At 35.7% G+C, this 21,936-nt stretch overlaps 1 protein-coding gene across 2 annotated transcripts in view; it reads left to right on the top strand.

The window, feature by feature from the left end:
* Window positions 1-21,936, top strand: part of RAPGEF4 (Rap guanine nucleotide exchange factor 4) — a 147,960-nt gene that overhangs the window by 18,877 nt on the left and 107,147 nt on the right. For both annotated transcript variants that reach the window (XM_053981812.1, XM_053981813.1), the window contains exon 4: window positions 2,593-2,739. In XM_053981812.1, the coding sequence (XP_053837787.1) occupies window positions 2,593-2,739 (147 nt within the window). The remainder of the gene's footprint in view (window positions 1-2,592; window positions 2,740-21,936) is intronic.

Here is a 21,936-nt window from a genome sequence, read left to right as displayed (position 1 = left end):
TTAGTGTGTAGTGCTAAGCTTTATATTAAGGGATGGTAAGCTCTCTTCATAGAATAGCTAGAAAAACCAATTCATTCTCTAGCTTAGGACCAAGGACAGCTGATCCAAATTTCAGGCCCAAGAGCATAAACAATGTGGACTGAAGAGAGGGAAACAAGAAAGATGAGACTTCATAACTTCAAGCTATAACTGGACAAGTAACTCCAATATACGAATGGACCAGAACTTATAAAAGTGAGAGACCTCGTGACTGGATGTCCATTTTGTGACCATTTTGGTTCATCTGGGGAGTAGCCCTGGCTGGGCTCTTGTATGGCCCAAGGTGTATCCATTGAGGCCTTCTAATAAGTACCTACTTTATTCTTTAACTCCATCTAGCCTCTGTTCTAGGTCAGCCTTAACAAGGCATCAGATGGAAGCCTGGACTTTCCTTTAATGAATGTAGATAGCAACATTCCAGCCTCTTGACCTAACCCCCACAGTGTTAATTTATTTCTTAAGCTTAACAACTGCCTCATCAGAAGTTATCTTAAAAAGTAATTTCTTAACCAACAATTATCCTTTTTTCTTCTCATGTCTGTTCTGTCATTAAAGATTATTCTTTATGGTTGTAAACAGTTAGAGAAGGTGAAATGTTTAAAATGAGTTATATTTTTTGAAGGGAGAGGAGTGAGTGAGAAGTTAGAAGATGTAAACAATATTTATGATCTACCTACAGGAAGAGTTTCTTTTATGCCAGGCTGTTCAGTTGTCCTGTCCTGAACAGAGCTCTTTTATCTGAACTTTCTGAATAGGATTGAGAATAATGTATTGTATATCTGGAGATCAAATTTTGTATGAGCAGTAAGCACATTTTCTTTGTTGCTCCTTTGAATGCCATTGTGAGTATCATAGCACGCATAGAGAGTTTCAACTCTGGAATGTAAGCTTGGGAAGGCAGACTTCAGTGTATAAACTGTATTATAGTCTGTTTGCAGAGGCTTCTATTTAGGTGTCTAGGTGCTCATTCCCGAATATTCTTTCTTTTAAAGAAAATCTGTTCTTATTTTCCTTCTGACAGTTGGTAAATTTTTCCTTGATCTTTTCTGAGACATAACTGATTTTGTTTTCCTGAACACACAATTTTATATGGTAACATCTGTGCAAGAGCAATTTGCTATGGTTCAGGACTATTATGGGCTTTTGTCTTTGTATTGCAATTACAAAGCTACTAACCTTATCTTAATAACATTTGCCTATTATGACTTATTAGATGCATGAAAGGAAAGCAGTGCAATTCTAAAAACAGAAAATGATGCTGAAACATAATCATGCATCTCTTCTGGATTATCAGCCACGAGGATAACAAACGTTTCTGCTTTGATTTTTGTTGATGTTGTATGAATCCTACATTTTAGAATTAAACTATACTTCTCATGTTGTATGAAGTAAAATTAGCGTGTGTTTTTATATGTTTATTTGTAATTGTCTGTGTGCATATGCAATGTTTCCCTTTGTTAAGAACAGTTTGTATGATTTAAATTTTTATGCTGTTGCTAATTTTTAAATTACTTAACAGACCGTCTCAGATAAAAGACGATAACCTATATGGAATAGATAAGACCCATCTCAGAAAAAAGACGTGAGTGTTCAGCTTCAAATCTGTGATGAGGAACAAAGCAACTTTTGAGCTCAAAATAGAGCATGTATCTAAAGATCTTGATTCAAGCAAGTTGTTTAATGGCTACTTGTTTTCTCTGCAGTAGCTCATATTTTTTATTGGAGCTACTACAGAGGAGTTCCTGGCCAAGGGAGATTCATTTAGACATCATTTAGAATGGCATGTGCTCATACAGACACCTTTGAAGTGGACTTTGCTGCTTGTTTGGGACCTTCTTCTTGCTCTGTACATGGATCCATTTTTTCCAGGTTGTTTGAACTTTAATAGTTTTCTTGAAATCCCTGATTTATGTGAAAATAATTATTTTTTTTGTCTGGTAGTTAATTGAAAAACATCCATAAACAATTGAAAGATTTGCTGGCATTTTCAACAGAAGGGCCAAGAGTTGGTTCAATGGTACAAACACATTGCTTGTACAATAGAGAAATGCAATATAAATACAAGAGGATATGATAATTGGAAGTTACATTTACATAACAGAAAACATAACAGATGAATTGTCTTTCTGATGAGGATAGCTTGTCTAGGACAGAAGTTTATTTTCCAAGATTGCGTTTCTGATTCTAGTTACCTTCTCATCACCTCTGGGATTTCTAAAGATCTCATAATCACAGCAGTGTTTAGAGCTAGATTAACAGAGATCATAGGTTTTTATAAAGATGAAAGTGATTCTTGTGTTCTCAGATTTGCTTTCAGAAATGTCTAATTCAACTGATGAATATAGAAAACAGAAGTCCCACTTGTTTCCATGTTAAAGTTTCCCATGTTGTTTATCAGCATATTGATTTTTTTGTTGTTGACACTTAAATTAATTTTCTTTTTAAGCAGATTGCTGAAGAGTCTCAAGGTAGTGCTTTCAAAAATAAGACACAAAAAATCTCAAAACATCCTAAAATATTTAATGTATCCTTTTTTTTTTTTTTGAATCAAAGGATGCTGTGACGATATGTACTCTTGGAATAGGAACTGCTTTTGGAGAGTCCATTCTGGATAACACTCCTCGCCATGCAACCATTGTTACCAGGGAACACAGTGAGCTCCTTCGAATTGAGCAGAAGGACTTCAAATCACTTTGGGAGGTAAGTTCAGATTCATTTGCAGTTAATGCAGAAAAAAATGCCTTGACCTTGGAAGTATTTTTAATATAGTATTGTTGCATTGCACGTCGGATGAGCCCTTGTTGCTGCTGGTGCATGCAGCCCCAGGACCAGAATCAACTGGGAGTGTGGCAATAAAAAATAAAAAAGAGACTGGAATGACTAAAGGGCTAGAAATGGAAAGCTTCAATGTAGATAAAAGAAGGCACATGAGGGCGCAACACAAATCATAAACAGCGCAGATCTACATAGCTCCTTTAGAAGACCCCCAAATGGGACAAACACAGTCTTATATAAACATTATCTGAAGGCAGGGAACCAAGGAACAGAGAGAAATGGAAACAATACCTTTCATGGAACACACAATTAACTAATCAGAGGGCAGGGTTCAGAACATAACCTTACAATGATTAACTTAATCTGCATAATGTTCCTATCATCCTTTTCTTCTCCTTCACTTCTCACCATAACCTAACTAGAGATTTCTCATTTTAGCTTCTCAGTGTCCAGGGTCTAATGTTGTTATTTGCTGCATGGTTGGCCCACAGCCTGTCCTCTCCAGGATGGACCACCACATAGTATGAAGACATTTATGTCATAAGCAAAGTATAATTATTTTAAATTAGCCTGAAAAAAAAAAAAAAGGAAAGTTTTTACTTCTCTTTTAGTGCTTCATATTACGTATGATTACGTACTCCTGTATTTCTTTCTTGTGGGCCTCTTGTAATGAAATAACTTAGGTGGTAGAATTTCTGGTAGAGTTTATTTATATACTGCAGGTGTTGCTCTCTTAGCCTTAAATTTGCTTTTATTGCCAGCTTTTATGAGGAGTCTATTCTTATTATACTCTGAAATTTTAAATTATTCTCATTTACTCTTGTCTCATCACCAGCTGTAAGGGGTTTAGAATTTGCAGATGGATCAAGATCACTTAAAAATTGACTTACTGATTACATGTGAATTCCCTTAAAACTTTACTTTGTGGAGAACATACTGCTGAGGTTCTTTATTCTGTAGTCTGTCTGCTTTGGTATCCATGCAGAGAAGACTTCGTTAACATATTGCTGCAGAAGGTTACTGAACTTGAATCCATTTGCAATTTTGCAAGCATTACATCTGATTTGAAAAGTGTTGTGGGAACTGGAAGGCATCCTGTTGGCCTGGCCTACACTACTGCCAGTTTGTACTTCCAGCTTCTTTGAAGTGGTGACTGTACAAGTGTAGGTGTTGTGCAGAGCTACCAGATGGTGTGACAGTATCCTAAAGTTGCAGGTCTAGGGACACTAATTATATTTAAGAAGTAGGTGCTGGTTCTAACATTTAAGTTCATCTTCTAATTGTGGACAGATGGATTTATTTTTTCTTTCTGTTTTCCTGCAAAAGAGCAGTATTATATTCCAAATAATTATCCTAAAGCAGTTCTAAAGTCAGTATCAGAAAGAAAGTCAAATCCCCAACTATCTACGTTGATGGAGGAATTGGCACTTTCATCACCTGCCTAACAATATGTTACCTTGAGCATAGTTAATGGTGCAGCATTGCCAAGGCATGAAAGACCACTGTGTGAGTGAAACATGCTTGTTGTTGAATGCTCTGACAATATCAGATATCATTCTTTGAATTGCATAGCATGAAAGACCACTGTGTGAGTGAAACATGCTTGCCATTGAATGCTCTGACAATATCAGATATCATTCTTTGAATTGCATAGCCAGGATTTGTACTGTTTTTTGGCAGGTTCTACAGCTAAATGAAAATGTTTTGGCAAGTTCTACAGCTACTGATGTTTTGCAGCAAATTTGAAGAATTTGACAAGGCAATATTTTTTTGCAGTTCACAGGGATTTTTTGCTACAGCAGCTGCATTGTAGTTTTAGGCCTTGGCATGAAAAGATTAAATATGCCAGTGGTCTCATCTGTTTTAACATATGTAACATTTGCCAGTAGTCAGAAATTTGATCATGTAGATAGTGTTTTACAAGATAATGATGAGGGGAATAAATCCAATTTTAGGTTTTTCTGGTAACATTTTTGTAATAACTCACTTTTGATTGGTATAAGCACAGTCATTTCTCCCATGCATATGAATTTCCTGCTAAGCATTCAGAGATTGTTGTTCTCTTATCAGGATTATTGGGGGTGTGGAGGTTCCCTTTTAAAAATTTTTGACTCTTATATTTAAAGTTGTTTTAAAATTTTTTTACAACATAATTTGCTCTTTAATCATTAATACAGTTTTGATTATAGCAGTTTTGATGATTTTGCTGAGGTTTTTGATGATAGATGCTTTTGTGGAAGATGATGTGTGTTAGAAGTACTGTTAGATGTGTGTTAGATCATAGGCAGCTTTAGCACACACCTTGCATGTTGCAGCTTTTATGAAATTGGGCCGTAGAACACGTCACAAATGCTGCAGGTGTCAGTCAGAGATCACAGTTTAGATTGTGGTGCTTCTTTGCCTTTTGTGCCATTTTACAGTGAACTTCTCATATATTTTGATGTGCTTTCTTTCAAGAGGCTATCCCTGTGCTCTCAGTGAGTGGAAAATTTTTCAATGTAATACAGCTTTGCTGGTTGGTCTCAGATATAATAAAGTTGTTCATTTTTTCAAGGTAATATTTATTTCCTTACAACCTGCTAATCCCAGAGTCTGCATAAACTGCAGCTAACATGTGATAAAGTTTAAAATAGATGGAAAATTATGTAAGAACATTTTCCCAAAATATTCTAGCAGTAGCACCAGTACTATATTATTATTAATATTATTGTTACCTGATGAAAAGTAAATACTTTTTTAAAGGAAGACTTTTTGTGTTTTGGATGCTGCATTGTTCTTTCTGCCTTACCTAAGGTTCATATATCTTTGCTGTGACAAAGTCTGTATGAGGAAACTGTTATTGTTACATGTCATTCAGTTTTTAATTAAAGAAAAGTTAAGAAAACCTACAAAGCCAAAAGTGGATCACTGATATTTAATACATATGGTACAATGAAAAAATGGGGAAAGGCAATAATGTCAGTTCATTATAGCCCAGATACTGTAAAAGCTAAAATCTACTGTGGGCAAATTTCAACTGTCCACATAATGAGAACTTAATTCATGAAAGAAGTGTAGTTTATCTAGAGAAAAAACTTGAATAATTCCAAAATAATGTAATACTGTAGTAAAAGAGCAATGTAAATAAATTGTAGGGTTAGTACTCTTAAAATGGTTACTGATATTATGTATGAAGAATTTTTATTATTAATAATAGAAGTGCAAAAATACAGTATGTGCTATTTTTAAATTTGTTTGTTTTTCCCCAAGAAATTAACTTTTTTGGGGAAATTTACTTTATTTCCTTGTTTTTAGGGAAGGAAAAAAATAAAAACTCTGTTAACCAAATAACAGAGTTATTCCTACAGAGGAAAGCAAATCCAATACTGCAATTTAAAATATTTGTTTCTTATTTTTAGATTGTGAATGTAATATTGGAAAATGAAACAACAGAAATAGATTCAGTATTGTCTTTACTGTACAACTAATCTGAAATGCTAGGAGTAAAAACTATGAACTGTCCTTCTTAACACTAAAAATTTGCCTACTGATGAAGTTCATATTTGCAACAAATATTTTTATACCTCAAATATATGCCATTCTTTGAAAGAAAATTACATATCCTTTATGCTGCTTATGAAACTTTTAGTATTTATCCTGAAACTAGATTTTGAGAGAAATATTATCTATTTTAATTATTTCTAAGTTTAGAATTTTCAGAATCTCTCAGACTTCATATTGTGAATTTGCAGACTTCTCTGAGTTTTGTTTAAATTGAAAAGTAACTTATCCTATATGAGCTGTGTTGCTCTAAGAAGCAATTGTATTGGTATAATGATTCCCAGATTAGATATATTTTATTGATATACTTAATGCACAATATACAGCAAAGTTATTAATTTCTATGTGTACTATTGTAGTTGGGTCTATACCTGAAAGAAAAAAAGATAGCTACTACTAAACTGACTTCTTTTTTTTTTTTTTTTTTAAATCAGTATTAGTCTGCCAGTTTTTAAAATTTAAATATTCTTTGAGGAGAAGATAGGATATTCTTTATCAAAAATACAGTAAGTTGCCTTCTTTAATAGATGCAGCCCCATATTCAGTCAGCCCTTTAAGCACAGGAAGATTTTCTGTGACCTTCATTTCTATCACTCAGGGGATGCTGGTCAAAACAAATGACACTGTCCTGATCACAACAATTACCAGTTAAAATGGGCCAGTCTTTTCTCTAATGACTGTGTCTGTTGGAGTAGAATCCTGTTGGGGAACATCTGTTGATCTTCTCTGCTTACTCATCCTTGGAGACTCGTTGTCTATCAGCGCTGTTACAGCGGATTAAAGATGATGAAATCTCACATTGAATTCTCACACAGCTGAACACTGTTCCCTGATGAAGAACTAGAAGGTTATAGGAATTATTGGTGATGTTTCTTTGTGCACTGATTGTTCCTGGCTTTGGTGTCTGAAGAGCACTAACAGACATGAAAAAAAGTGGCTCATTACTGTTACAACACTGTAGACTTCCAAGATACTCTATGAATCTGTAGGAAAAAATATTGTTTGTGTTGATGAGGGCTTGCTTTCCTTCCTTAGCATGTATAAGTGATTGTGATGCTAGTTACCTTGCCCAAAAAAACTACTTCAAAGCATAAAGGAAAATGCATCCAAAAATAAACATGAAAGCAGAAGGCTACACATTGGGGCTTTGGTCACGCACATCCTGTTGAGCACTACCTTGCTCCACCCCTAATAACTGGATTCTTTTAAACAGAGTAGGAGGGAAATGAATGCATTTGGGCAGTGTGATCATTACAGAAGTTCTCCATAGTTCATCCTCGAGCTTTGTCCTTTCATGCAGTTGCAAACTGGTTCAAACCCAGACAGGAAGGGAGTGAATCTGCTGAGAGGTGACTTATTTTTAGAGGTCTTTCCTACTGTGGTGTATTACTCAGCCTTCCTTGGATAACATACAAATAACCAATTTCCTTTTGTGTGGAATAAGTGTGTTAGAAGTTACTGACCATGCCTTGAGAAACACTTGAGTAAATGAAGAGCAGCTATTACTTCAGTATGCAGTGACTTTGGAGAGAGGGAGACTTGGCCCCTATAAGGTCAGAATAAATTTTTTTTTTAATTCCTATTCAGCAGCACTTACACATCTTGTAAACTGATAAACTGTAGTGTAACTTGCTTCCTGTTTTTGCCCATCTGCTGCTAATTCAGTAGCCCTCAGCAGACTGAACTCCTCTGTAATGATAGCTTTGGGAGAAGCAGCTTTCTTAGTTGCTTTGTTTTCTGAGCACTGTGAGCACTAGGTTTTAATGAACAAGCTTAAAACCAGATCTGTCAGAAGAGAAGTTTTACACACCATTTCATTGGAATGCCATGTAGGAAGTACTTGTATGAAAGGGGGTGCTCTAGCACTATTCTGTGGGGTTTCTGAATAATGCTTAAGTTCATCAGAATTGGGACCACAGCTCTCTGTATGTTTGTATGGAATATCAGTCTGTCACTTTAAGGTATATCTAATCACACCTCTCATATCAAGGTATAATACCATTTTATGCTTCATTTTATGTCCTGGGATTATAGCAGTAGGAATTATGAAGGCATATAAAAATACATTAATGAAAATAGATATGGAAGGATTTAAATTTGTTTTTATCCATTTGGTCATATTGTAAGTGCATTGTTTATCAAAGGATGTTACTGCATCTCGTGTGGTGTTTTGCAGTGTAATGCAGTAGGCAGCATTTCAGAGATGCAGCCTTTTCCTTGCCTTGGGCTGTTGGAAAATACATGTTGAATTGTTCAATGAGAATGTTCTTGCTTCTTTCTCTGGTAGGCTCCTGGACACTTCAATGTGTTTAAGGCGTATTAGGAATCTCACGTAATTGTCAGTACTTTCTAATATACCTTTTTACCAATGAGTATTCCATACCAGAAATTCTTTCCAGTTCATTTGAGTAAGAGATTAAATTTGATCCTGAGAAATGAAATATTGGAAGGGGGGAATCAAAGAAAAAATCAGATTAATGTCCAGCCCCTAAACTATCACCTTGATTTATGGTGTACCACTCTGCCCGTTTATTGCCCAGTAATCAATTGCAGAAGTCTCTGCCCTGATTTACTGATTTCCCATAGGCAAACATAGTAGAGGTATAAAACTATAGTTAATAAAATATAGAATATTTAGCTTTGCAGGATGGGTGACCATGTGATTTAAAATAGTGAAGTGCTTGGAGACCCACGAAAGTATAAAAAGGTGGTCATGGAACACTCGGCTGTCTTTACCCGCTTCATGTCACTCTCTCCATTGACTGCTCAAATGATTCCTTGATGATTTGTCTCTCTAATGGGATTTTATTTGAGAAATGTAGAAGTTATCAAATTGTGGTAGCCTGCATTTTCAATGCACCTTGAATACTGTGTTCACCAACCTCCCAAATAGCCATCTTGTCAGAATAAGGAAGAATTATTCCATGTTATCAGATACAGAACACAGCACAGAAGAGAGATGTGGAAGTGATGCCTGGAGAGGCTCCCTAGACCAGAGGCTAGACAGAATTAAAGGTAGGTAGTTATGGAAAGGCTTTCAAAGGGTACACCTTGGGCAGTGGAGGAGTCTCACAGAAACTACACCCAAGACGGACTATCAAAGGTTTTTCGGACAGATATAAATTTGGTCTATTTACATATCTGAGGTTAATTGTCCATATACAGCTTCAGGTCACATTCTGCCAGTTTGCCCCCTACTTCACTGTTGTTTACATTTTAGATGCCTGAGAAAGTGAGGTGTACTTGAATTTCAGGTCTAGAGAGAAATTGTTTTGTCTGAAAAAAAGAGAGAACAGTAGCTGACAGTCTGTGGAGTTTTAGTTATACACTAAAGCAGTACTGATCTGAAAAATATAAAAGCTAAAACTTAAGGCATCAGAAGAACTCAAGTGTGTGGAATCTGTTGCCTTATGTTGTCTGCAAATCTCAACTGATAACAAATACATTTTTTAATGCAAAAACACAGAGCTAGTGTGAGAGACACTGAAAAATTAAGTGATGGTAGGCAAGATTTTTTTTCCTATAGGAACACATGGAAGGAGGAAAAATAAAAAAAAAAAACTCTGTGCCCAGTTTTAGAATATGACAGTAAACACAGAATTGGCTAGATGTGAGCAAAGCTGTGAAAATAGCTAACATCCCACCTTCATATGTTGTGTTAATACTCAGGAAGCATGGAAGTGACTAGCAGGGAAAGATTCCAGAATTGTTATTATACCAAGAAAAAGTGCCAGATAGTGCTCCCAGTTTTGCTGGTATGAATTGAACATATTTCAAGTGAATACAACACAACTAATTTAATACGTGAGGAGCTACATGGGAGCAGATTTTGGCCTTTAGTACTACTGTTTGATTGGTTTTAATTATCTTCATAATATGATTTTAGTTTTTATTCCTCTTGTTTTGCTTTTTCAGACATTTCTAATGTTAATGAGTGATGCTCTGTCTGGTAGAGCAGATTTAAATGAGCATGAAACAGCATTTAATCCTCAGTAGCCGTACGTACATCAGAACCAGCCATGTTTGTCAGCATAGCACCATGGTGACTGCTGCTTTTGTTTGGTTGTAGCAGTCACTTCATATTTTAAGAACAGATGCAGATTTTGTGAACAGTGTTTATGACAATCTATCTCCTAAGGTAACCTTCCTGGCCATTGGCAGTGGAAAAGCTTATCTAGGAACAAGATTTTTCACTTCAGTAATGCAGCATTTGCCTTGGCGTGATATGTACTGATGAAAAAGTGTTTTGATATAGTCTTGCTGTGATAAATCCTTTGCTAAATAATGGCATTGTGACTGAAAAATTCATAATTGGTTATTGTCTGCTCTGTTTCAAATTATTTATTGTGTCACTGTTATGATAGTACTGTCCATGAGGCAGAATTCTTGGAGAAGATCCAGTTCATTTTAACTCTGAATGTCCCTTTCTTTGTTGTTATCCTTGGTTTAAGGCGACAGTAAATGGTGCTTCAGACACCTCTTAAGCAACTGAAAATATTGAAAAATAACATGCTGATTGGAAGGGTCTTGATCCTTCCACATGTCTCTCTGCAACAAACTTTCCTTGTGCATGTTCTTGTGTGTCATCCCTACAACTGATTTGTATCTCAGTCTCCTGAGATCTCTGGCTCTATTTTGAAGGCAGCATTTGTGACTCTGTCCCTGATCACCATGCAGAGGTGGAATAGGACTGTGTAGATCTGGCTTCTCTTAAGCCATCCTACCATGTAATTTCTCTGAAGTGCTGTTCTGTATTACTGTAATAATGACCATCTGCTTGAACCCCCTGTTGAATCCTGTTGTGCGAGACACTGTGCAAAAATATTTTGTCATTCCTATCTACAGTCCATATAAATGCTTATATGTTCATGAGCACTTCAACAGGTCTTAAATAAGTTAAGCTTTCTGCAATATTATTAGAGGTTGTTTCTTGGATAAAAAAGAATTGAAACATCCAGAAAGCATGTCAGTCTCCCTGTTAAGGCTTTATTGGTTTTCTCATATTTTATCATGGTTAGAGGTAAAGTTGAAAAATATTAATTCATCTGATTTCCAAGAAAATAAAGTATTTTGATTCTTAAAATATTTAAATTACAGAAGAACATCTGACAAACTGAAATGTATACACTTAAAGTCTGCAGGTGGTTTTCAGGCTGCAATTTTTCTTGGAAGCTTTATTGCCAAACTTGCACTTTCTGTAACCAGCTTTTTTATTAGCAAAGAAAATGCTTTTCATCCTCAGCAGATTGTATTATTAAATGTGGTATCTCTAAGCATGATGTGCTAAATGGCAAAAACATATATTGCAAAACACAACTGGGAGGCTATGAATAATACTTCAGGAAACAAACTTCTGGTCTTTCATTAGTTCATTTTTATTAAGTAAAAATGTTTTTCAGAAGAATCATAACATTTGAAGCATATAAAATAGATTCTGGCTTTTTTTCCCAGACATACTTTTTACTATCAAATATATGTCTCATTCTCCTCTGTCACAGAGAGAAAAGAAAGCCTAACATAATTATGTTTTTTCAGATATGTGTGCATATATAATCTGCTATGTATTGTGTGTGTATATGCTACAAGGCAAATTTAGATTTGCCTTGTCAGACTTCTGTGTCAGATTGCCTGGAGCTTTGGTTCTAGCTGTTTGTGGTTGGCAGTGCCCTTTCCTGCCTTGAAGTGGATACCAAAGTGATCAGCTGCCTAGGGCTTTGCTTACACTTCTCAACTTCTGGATTAAACACAGACCATCCTTAACCGTGGGGTTGTATTTGAATGGGTTATTTCAGAGATGGACCCTTTCTGATCTTCTGGTTGGTGTTATCATCTCAGTCCTTTGTCTCTTTTCAAATGATTTATACTTTTTCTTCCTTACACAAGAGGTTTATCTATTACTACTGTTAGTCTGCAGGTTATTGAGAAAAATAGTAAACCCTTAGAAGCTTGAGGTTTTTTGTTGCTTTATGGCAATTGATACAAGTGATATGTTCCTCCAAGGCATTACTATAGAGAATGTGTGCTTGCATTCTGCATTTCAATGGGTGCTTTCTGCTTTGTGCAATATTATAGCTGAGGCAAGTTATCTGATACCATTTCTTGGACCAATGGGTATGTTTTAATATTTACATTTTAAAAATCCATTCGCTTAAACCTGGCAGTTTAGAGATATAATAATTTAGAGATATTTGACAATGAGTTTTGTGGCAGTGGATGATCTTAAACAGACTAACACAAGCTGAAAGCAAGGTTATTGTATATAGTATGTATTGTTCCATTTTATTCCCACAGTTTTGTGTAGTTATAAAATATTTTGTAAAAATATTTAAAAAATGTTCACTTTCATGTAGCGAGTGTAATGAAACATACAGGTCCTATTTAGTGGAATATAAATTCTTCTATTTTTAGTAAGTACTCCCTTGAATGGGTATTCAGCAACTTAAAAGAAGCTATACCTCAGACATTATGAATTGTTTAGGCATATGGATTAATAAATGGGTTCAAAAGAAGAGTGCCCTTTGCTTGCATTAGGAAGTACTGTTCTCATATATACCTTTTCCTGGTCATAATCAGAGTTCAGTCATTATTAGAAACCTTAGCCTGGTTCCTCCCTGCTTTTCATCCATGGTGAAACACTACCATATTGAAATCAATGAGCACTGTGAGATTTCAACCCAGGTAATTACTAATTGCTTTTTTCTCCTTGTATAATATGCAGCATGGGCTGATGGCTGTAGTGTTCAATTGTCTTTAGCCTTATCCATTCTGTAACAGTTTCTACCCACTGACACAGCTGATACAATGGGAGAACAAGAGGCTGGAATCCCTCAAATGATTTTGTGCCTAAGTACTTCAGGGGTGCCTAACACAATGGTCAGCCCAGTACTGAGGGAAGTCATATCAAAGCCTTACGAACTCTCGGCATCCCTGAGGTACACTTAAATAGGAAGATATAGACAACTAAGACCTAAATATGGAATATCTCTCCCGTGGCAGAGAATAAGAATTACAGGGCTCAGCCTGTCATCTTTGCTGATTATGGCCAGTCCCGCATATCAAGAAAAAGAGATTTTAAAAACCCCAAATAGTCCATGTGATTGCTCTTGAATCAATCCTCATTTCAATCTGAGCAGTAAAACTACAGCAGTTACAGTTCTCAGGGTTTGTGGGTACTGCTCAAATTGCATTTGTTCAGTGAGCTACAAAATTCCTAGAAATCTGTTCACCAGGAATGTGAAAGGGCCTGCTGGCCTTCAGGAAATGTTTACATCTCAAGGAGATTTATGGAAGCAAGTCTATTTATGGGTAAATATTTTTCTTCTGGTGAATAGTTGTTTATGCCACAAATACTGAAGAACATCACACAAGATATGGTGTCTTTTAAGGCACGTGTTCTGTGTATTTTTTAACTATGTAATGAATTGGATGTTCACAAAATTTGTGGCTTCATTTAGTATTTCTATTACAGGCTGTTGTTGAAATCAATGGTTTAGCAGAATATGTGGATTCATACCATCAGTCCAGTGTAGTGCTTAAGGCTCAGTTTCTTTATCCTTTATTTCAGGCCTGATTAGATACGACCATTAGTGTGTATTTCCTCTGAACTCTCCTTAAAATACTTTCTCAGTTAAATCCCAAGTGAAGAAGTTGAAAGAAAGCTGAAATTCCCAAATTACAGTTTACACACTAAATATCTTCTAAATGAACTTTACTGCTGTTAATTTCAAGTTACAGTGATAAAATACTGTTTTCTTTCTAGAAGCTGTACATAGCTTTAAGCCAGGCTTATATAACAGTTGTTCGAGGGTGATAAATAATAAACATTTAAAGTGAAACCTTGCTATCCTGCGTCTAGTACTTAACTGATATAGTTCAACTTGCTGACATTTTAACCTCTGACCATTTCCCAAGTAATTTCTATTTAATTTTGCATACCACCACTCTCTTGACCTTTGAAAAATATATTTTCTGACTACCAACCAAAATAGACAAACTCTATTCTGTTAATTTCCACAGAATCCTATCTACATATTCCTGAGTGCAGGTTAGTGGAATCAGGTACAATTTTGTTTTAGTGCAATAAAAATATGCATTACAATATGATTTTTGTGTGACCTAATCTTTCAGAAACTGAATCCTTTAAAGAAGTCATGCTGTTCTGAAAGGACTTCTTAAAAAGGAACTTGTTTGAGTAACTTAGTCTTTTATACTTAATTCTCTCGGGGGATAATGCTGGAGACTCTCAGTACAATTAAGGAAAGATTAAAAGCTCAGTACAGACTTATTTTCTCTTTTCTTCCTTTCTGCCAATACCCTTCAAGCCTGTATCCTCTCTGAAAGCATGAAACACTTTTCAAATGCCTTTCTTCTTTCTACTGTCATTTCTCAGTTTTCTGGTATCTGTCTCTTCCACAGATTTATTAATATGGTTTTTCTTTCTCCATTTGTCACTTCTGCTCCTGCTAGCATTTAATGGAAGCTTTGTTGATCTCTGCTTAAGGGTTTGTTGGGTGTTTCTCCTTAGGTTTATTTGGATCTTACTAGATAACCAGCAATCATGAAGAAGTAAGGAAATAATTCTTGCACTGTTGAAGGTGGTGACAACTATGTATCACTTAGTATTTCTTAGCACATTTGCTCTGCAGAGCTAAAGAAGTGAAATGTAGTAGAAGTGTAGACAATTAAGCAGATATGTCTGAATACACTGATGCAGCAGCAGAGTTAATTCCTGTACCCATTTTACATAATGTGTTATCAAGGAAGAGCTACACTTCAATCTGAGCCTGTAATAGCTGGGACATTTAGTTATGCTGTTGCTGTGGTATGGTTGAAAGATTATATGCTTTGAGATTATAATAGAAATTCACATCAAAACTTTCATTTTTGTTTCTGTCTGATGTATTTACATACATCTGCCACATAGAGTTGCCTTACAGAGGGTGTTACCTGCATCTGACCTCATATACAAAAGATATTTGGTGTAATTTTATTCCAAGAGATAGACTTTTCCTATTTTAACAAGAGAATGTGGATTTTTCCGCCTTTTAAACTTTCTGAATATTCAAATTCAGGACTGATATATGCTACCAATCAGCCCATTAAGTATTGATACTTGAGTGAATTCTTGTCAACTTTGCACACTAAAGTTACAGGAAGGTGTGAGGCAAAGGAAGTACTGCAAATGCTTTCAGCCCCAGCAACGGTAGGAATACATATTTTCCTAACACAAGAATTCTCTAAGACATTGATTTTAAGTGGGTATCCATACTGTTAATCCGAGTATCATTTCAAAATGGTAGGTGAATTTGCCTTCCTGGTATCCATTAACTGGACAAAGTCTTTGGATAAGAATTAATTTGTATTGAATAAAATGTAATAAATGGCTGTGATATCCTGGAGGAGACCATGACTTCTATTTTCCCTTCTTATTTAACAAAATGATTCATACTACTAGTATGAAGTTTCTGCTTTTTAATGTGGGAATGAACAACTCGCAAAAAACAATCTGTGAAACTGTTCTGTTGCAAGTAGTTGCTATAGGGAGATGGAGAGGTACTTTGTATTTGCCTGTTCCCCTGGTGTAGAACAATGGCAAAGCTCACCCTCTGTGGTAGTAATATATGTAAATACAATGTCAAATATCTAGAAAGAGATAGATACTTGACTGTAATTGACTATTTATTCTTTCTTGTCCCCAGCTAAAGCAAAGCATCAGCATGTTTCTTCTGTCTTCACCAATTAACATTTTGTTGAGCTTTCCTTTTACGTATACCTTTACTGCTAAAACACTTATTTCAATCTACCTATGCATATAATTATCTGATAATGCTGTTGCCACATATATAGATGAAAATTGTTATTCCAATGTGCTGAAGAATACAGAAGGAGAAAACAATTCTTTCTTTGAAAGTTGTTGAAGTAATAATGAATGCTTTCTTTATATTAGATGTGTTCTTTTTAAATGAATATTTTTGAATGGCTGGTTTATTATGAGTAGAATTTGCTAGAAGAGATGTCCTTGTGACTGGAACATACCTAATCTGATATTTACTATCTGATTTATCTGCTAACGTTTGGTAATTGTTGAGAAAAAAGTATTTTTCCATTGCATTAAGAAAAACAGTCATTAGTTAAGCTTACATACATACCTGTGCAGAGGTAGAAATTATGACAGTGGAAGGCCATACTATTGTATACTCCAAATATGTTCAGGATTATTGCTTCCCAGACTTTACTCAGTCTCTAGCTCTATGCAAATAATGTCTCCATTGAATTTTCCAAATGTATCTTTTCCTCAGCATTGCTAATTTTCTAGAGACTTAAATACTACCTTTTTTGTCCATTTTTTATCTTCTCCTTCTCCAATGTTTTCATCTTATCAAGTTGTTTGTTCTCTCTTTGAGATGATGAATTAATAAAAAGAAGAAAACCAGAATCCAGCCCTTTAGCACTTCCTTAGATGCCACCTTTTTATGTGTTGCCATGTTTCATTATGTTTTGTTTGCAGTTATTTGGCTAATTGTTAATTTTCATGACAATGCTTCTACCCAAGGCATTTTCAGTTTTTTAAAATGAGCTATGACTATTAGATATTTTACTGATATCCAAATATGTGACAGCTACTGCATTTCTTTCTTCCTCCACTTCAGTGATTAAAAGAAAAGAAATCAAAAGCAACCCACATAATTGTATTTAAAGCCTCCAACTTTGGTTATGTCAATTTTGCTGCACTTCAGGTTTGTTTTTGTTAACTGTAAGTGAGGGCTGTCTGATCTAAGTGTAGTCATGTTTACTGCTTTAGTCTTGAAGAATGATTTCCAAGCATTTTTGGGTTTTTGTTAATTTTAAGGAACCTTATTACATGGTGCTAGATAGAGCCTGGTCTGAACTAAAGTGGTTAGTGGCATCCATATGCATTGGATGGAAAAGAATGGAAAATTACTGCAGTTCTGGTATTGTAAAGGTTTACAGAATCAGTTGGGAAAATTCACTCTCAAATGAAAGAAGGAAAAGCATTTTAGAAAATAACATATTGGCAAGAATATATAATTCCATTTATTTTTCTATCTTACCTGTTTTCATTCCTCTTGTGAATTATTCCTAGTTGTCCCAGGACAGAATACACCCAGCATAAACTGGTGCAACCTGCATTATGTTCTTTGGCACATCTGCTAACATTTAAATTCATGAAAATTAAGGTTTTTATTGGCACTGCCTCACAGTGACCTCTTAGCATGATCTCTGTTCTGCTACATTTGTCCCTCTATCAATGTGTACATCATTAAATAAATAAAACCCATAAATTCTGAATGATCTCTTGTCTCAGTGAACACTGTTGATGACTCTGTATTCTGATAAAGTCTTAATTTCCATGTGTTGCAGATGTGTTCTGGTGTTTGTGGAATATCCCTTTGTGCCCATGTTGTAAGAAAGCGTGAGGAGGGGGTGACCCCGAACTCTCCTCCAGTTTCACCTTTTTGCTTCATGTCACATCTTGTTTTCCAGTCCAGTTCAGTAGTAATTAATCAAGTTCAGGAAGATAAAGCAGAAGTATAGTAATTATACACCGTGTTCTACAGAAGCTGCAACATTCAAAGCATGCAATTTCAATGATGACTAGAAATTATTTTCAGTCTCCTTCTGTGCAGAATTTGTGTAAATATTGAAGTGAAAGTGTACTAAGCAAGGTCATTTTGTCTTCAGAATGAAATTTCTCATCAAATGTTGTATCATTAATCCTGTGCTTCTCCCTGAGACATGGTGAGGCAAATAAGTCTTATTTCTGTGTCCTCTCAACAAACTTGATTTTTGTTGGCCATCCTGACTGCTATTTATGTTCTCAAAGTGCCTGATCTCCAAAACACAGTAATGTTCAACAACCATAGCTCACTTTTCAATAACATTTTAGTGCCAGGTCCAGTTCCTCTTCATACTTCTTACTAGTGCATGATTGCCATTTTACCTTTTGCAGCACAATTCTTTGAGAAAACTGCCGTATGCAAATCTTACTGATGAGATTAGAGGGTGGTAGGAATCTGAAATTTATTGAAACTTCTGCATAGAAGAATGAAAAAAATGCATTAAGTATCACAAGTTACAATTAAATCCAGAGTTATTAAAAACAAAGAAAAATTTGGAAAGAATCCCCACTGAAAAGAAGCAGTGTACCTGTCATGTGTAGATTTACTTATTCCAAACTTAGTTGCAGGTGAAGAAAGTTACTATATGTGGTGTACAAGCCATGGCAATTGATCTCTGGAAAAGAAACCTATCCCACACTCACTGTGTGAAATGCTACCTCTTTACTTAGGGTATCGGTCTCTATTTGTTAAAATAATTTTTCTCTGTTTTCTTCATCCAAGTTGGTATTTGACCTCTAATATATTTTAAATGTGGTCTTCTGTGTCTTACAGTGGCCTTTACGCCTGGGCTTTCTGAAAGTAAACATCTTTTTGTGAGGCTGTATCTGTCCATTGGGCAGATGCCCCATTAGCAAATGAGGAAGCTCATTCATCTGACTGGATTTGAAGGCTTTAAAGCTAATTTTATCTCTCTTGGTTATTAAATACACATGTAATGATAGATTCAGCATGCTGGAGATTCTTTAAGGGAAAGTAAGGAATTAAGCACTTACAGTATTATATTGTCATGCAGTAAGATCATTTGTAACTGCCACCTTTTATTTTGTCTTCAACTTTGATGTGAAGTGGGAAAGGGACATTTTGCAACACTGACACTGAAATGCAAGCAGACACAGATGACCACTTCGACAAAAGTGAGAAACTTTTGAGAAACTTTTGAAACTGTGAGTAACAGTAATACTATTCTAAGGAAAAACATACAGAAGGATAAGATATAGGCTTGTGTTTGCTGTATATTCAGCTTTTCCAGTGGTTCTTAGAACAGTTTTGTTTGGCAAGTTCTACAGCCTATGGGACAGCATCTATTCACTTCAGTTTTGTTCTTCATCCTTGTTGCTTGCATAGCCCACATTGTGGCCTGTGAAGTTTGCAGCTGGAAGACTACCCTGAATTTTAGGGATCTCTATTTCAAATCCCAGCTCAACTTTAATTCTGAAAAAGGATCCCTTATTTCTTGCAGAGGGAGCCTTGAAATGTAGATTGGATACCTGGGGTTAAAGTGTTACCACGGATTTATTTTCCCTAAGCATTATTAGGTCTTCTACTCACTAAAATCATAGTCTATGCTAAACATTTTGCTGGCCAGGCTGTGGGTAAAATGTCATAGTGTTAGGTTGAGAAAACGGGAATTTTGTGTAGTAGACTTAGCCTAATGAAGGACTGATATAAGGAATAGTTGCAAAAGAGGTTTTGCTGGCAGAAATACCATTATCCCTAGGATAATTTGCTGACTGAGGTTTAAATGTAGGGCAAGCTCTGAACTGGCCTTTGGAAACTTGTATATTCCCTTATTTTTTTCCATGACAGTGGGAGGAGTGGGTTGTCAGTGATTAGATAGACTACAAATTCATTGCTGTGCTCTTCCTTCTGGAAAGCCTAAATCCACAGCTCTGCTTTGTGCCAGCTCTGCTATGAAGTTATTGTGATTTCTAGCTGCTGTGATTTCTAGAAAGACTGGTCGTATAAACCTGTCTCATGAAAGTCATCTTACTGCAATTTTAATCAAGACATTTAGTTTTACTCTCTTGCCTTTTTCCATATGCAAAGTGAGAAGACAGTATACATTTGTTTTTTGAAAGTGTTTTGATGATTGTTGAATGGTTGAATAAGCCTTTAACATCTACATGCATTATATGCAACACTTACTTGAGCACAAAGGTGAATCTCTTCAGCTGAAGAGAAAGCTTTACTAAGCGTTCTTGGGACCTTAGCACAAGCAGCTAGGTGCCTTTCTGTGATGGGCCTCCAACTGTGGGTTAAAAATTCTGGGGATTTTCTTAGGGTTTTTCTGTGTATAGTTTTTACTAGATTTTAGATATCTCCATATTAATCTTTAGTAATATTGTTGATCATTTTAACTCCAAGATTCTTCCTGCTTGTCTCAATCTAATATTTGACATTTTAAACAAAGCAGTTACTTCCATAAATAAGCATTCTGGTCTCTTTTTTTATGGTTGTGAGAACCTGAATTTTTTACGTGCATGTGTGTTTGCTTGAAATTGATGTGGGCTTTGAATCAATAATAAGTTAGAAATACATTTAAAAGTCTGCTTTGCAAATATTTTTTTTGCGAACAACACCCTCTTCACAAAACAGTGTTTTGTTCATTCCTTCCCCTCCTCGTTAGCTGTCTTCCCTTTTAGTAGGGTTTTAATGTGGTTTTTTTTTTTTTCAGTAGAGGAGTAATGTTTAATTAAAAGTTACTTGCATGTTTTCAATTATAGATGATAATTTGTTTGACTTTACACTCTCAATTGCCTTGAGTAATTTCCTGTAGAAATACATATAATCCGTTTGCATGTTTGGAGTATTAGTGTGTTGTTTGCATAGCTTGTGTGTAACACTTAAGGAAACCACTGGAGCCTAGAAAGAACAGATGATGCTTTTTAGTGACAAACAGTGATACAATAGATATTCTTTCTTCTCCTTGCTGAATAGTTATGGAAACAACTTTTTTCACAGAACTGGAAGTTATGTTATCAAACCAATATGATGTTTTGGTAAAAAATTGGGAGTTAGGCAGGTGGGCCAGCAGTAATGTTACATCCATAAGCACTTGACATATGTCATTGCTGATTGGTGTTAATTCCTAACTTCATGGCCTCATGTAGTATAGCAGAGAAAATACATATTAACACATCCCAGTATGTTGATATATGTCAGACTTTTGTTACAGATAAATATGTAGCTTTTAGCTGCTGAAGATAAGGTAGCAGGAGGCTTACATGTTATTGCACCATGTGTTCAGTTGAAGTGGAACATAGTATATCGTTCTGCTCTCCCTGGTTCAGAAGATATGAACTCAAAACAGAGAGAGGTGAAGAGAAGGACTACAGTGGTAAGGGAGATTGACTGTCTATTTTATGTGATAAAAGTGCATGTCTGGGTTAGTCTTGTTGGTATAAAAGCTGATCTGGAATTTGACTGGTGCCTGTAAGTACACAAGACCACCATTCTGAGGATGTAAACTGTTAAAGCATGGTGCTGCTCAGGAGCAGATGGCTACTAAGCAGCTTGAGTGTTTAAGTGTACATCAGAAGTTTCTTTCTAGCCATCAGAATGATGAGGTTCCAAACAAACTTCTGATAGGAGTTTGGGGACAATATAAATGGTAGTGTTTGAAGTGGAGTTGATTTTTTAGAGTGACTCTATGTGTATCTGCAGTAGAAGGTGCAATGCTGTTTGTATACCAGATTTAAATTTCAGTAATTTCACTATATACCTTTTTCCTAGTACAGCAAAGACATATGTGAAACCATGGGATTCAAATTTAGTTTCAGTTCTTAGTGAAAAAGTGTCCTTGCATCTGATACTGCCTTCAGAAGATGACAGCACTTTCTACTTTTGTTTGCAACATCCATGTCATACCCTGTTTTGTTGGTAGAATCCTGTCAGGAAGGTCGACATCGTTCTGCCCTCTCTGATGCAGTGAATATTTCTG

Source organism: Vidua macroura, chromosome 7, assembly GCF_024509145.1.
Source record: "Vidua macroura isolate BioBank_ID:100142 chromosome 7, ASM2450914v1, whole genome shotgun sequence".
Classification (NCBI taxonomy): Eukaryota; Metazoa; Chordata; class Aves; order Passeriformes; family Viduidae; genus Vidua; species Vidua macroura.
Note: the sequence above shows the minus strand (reverse complement) of the source record. Positions and strands in the feature narration are given on the sequence as shown.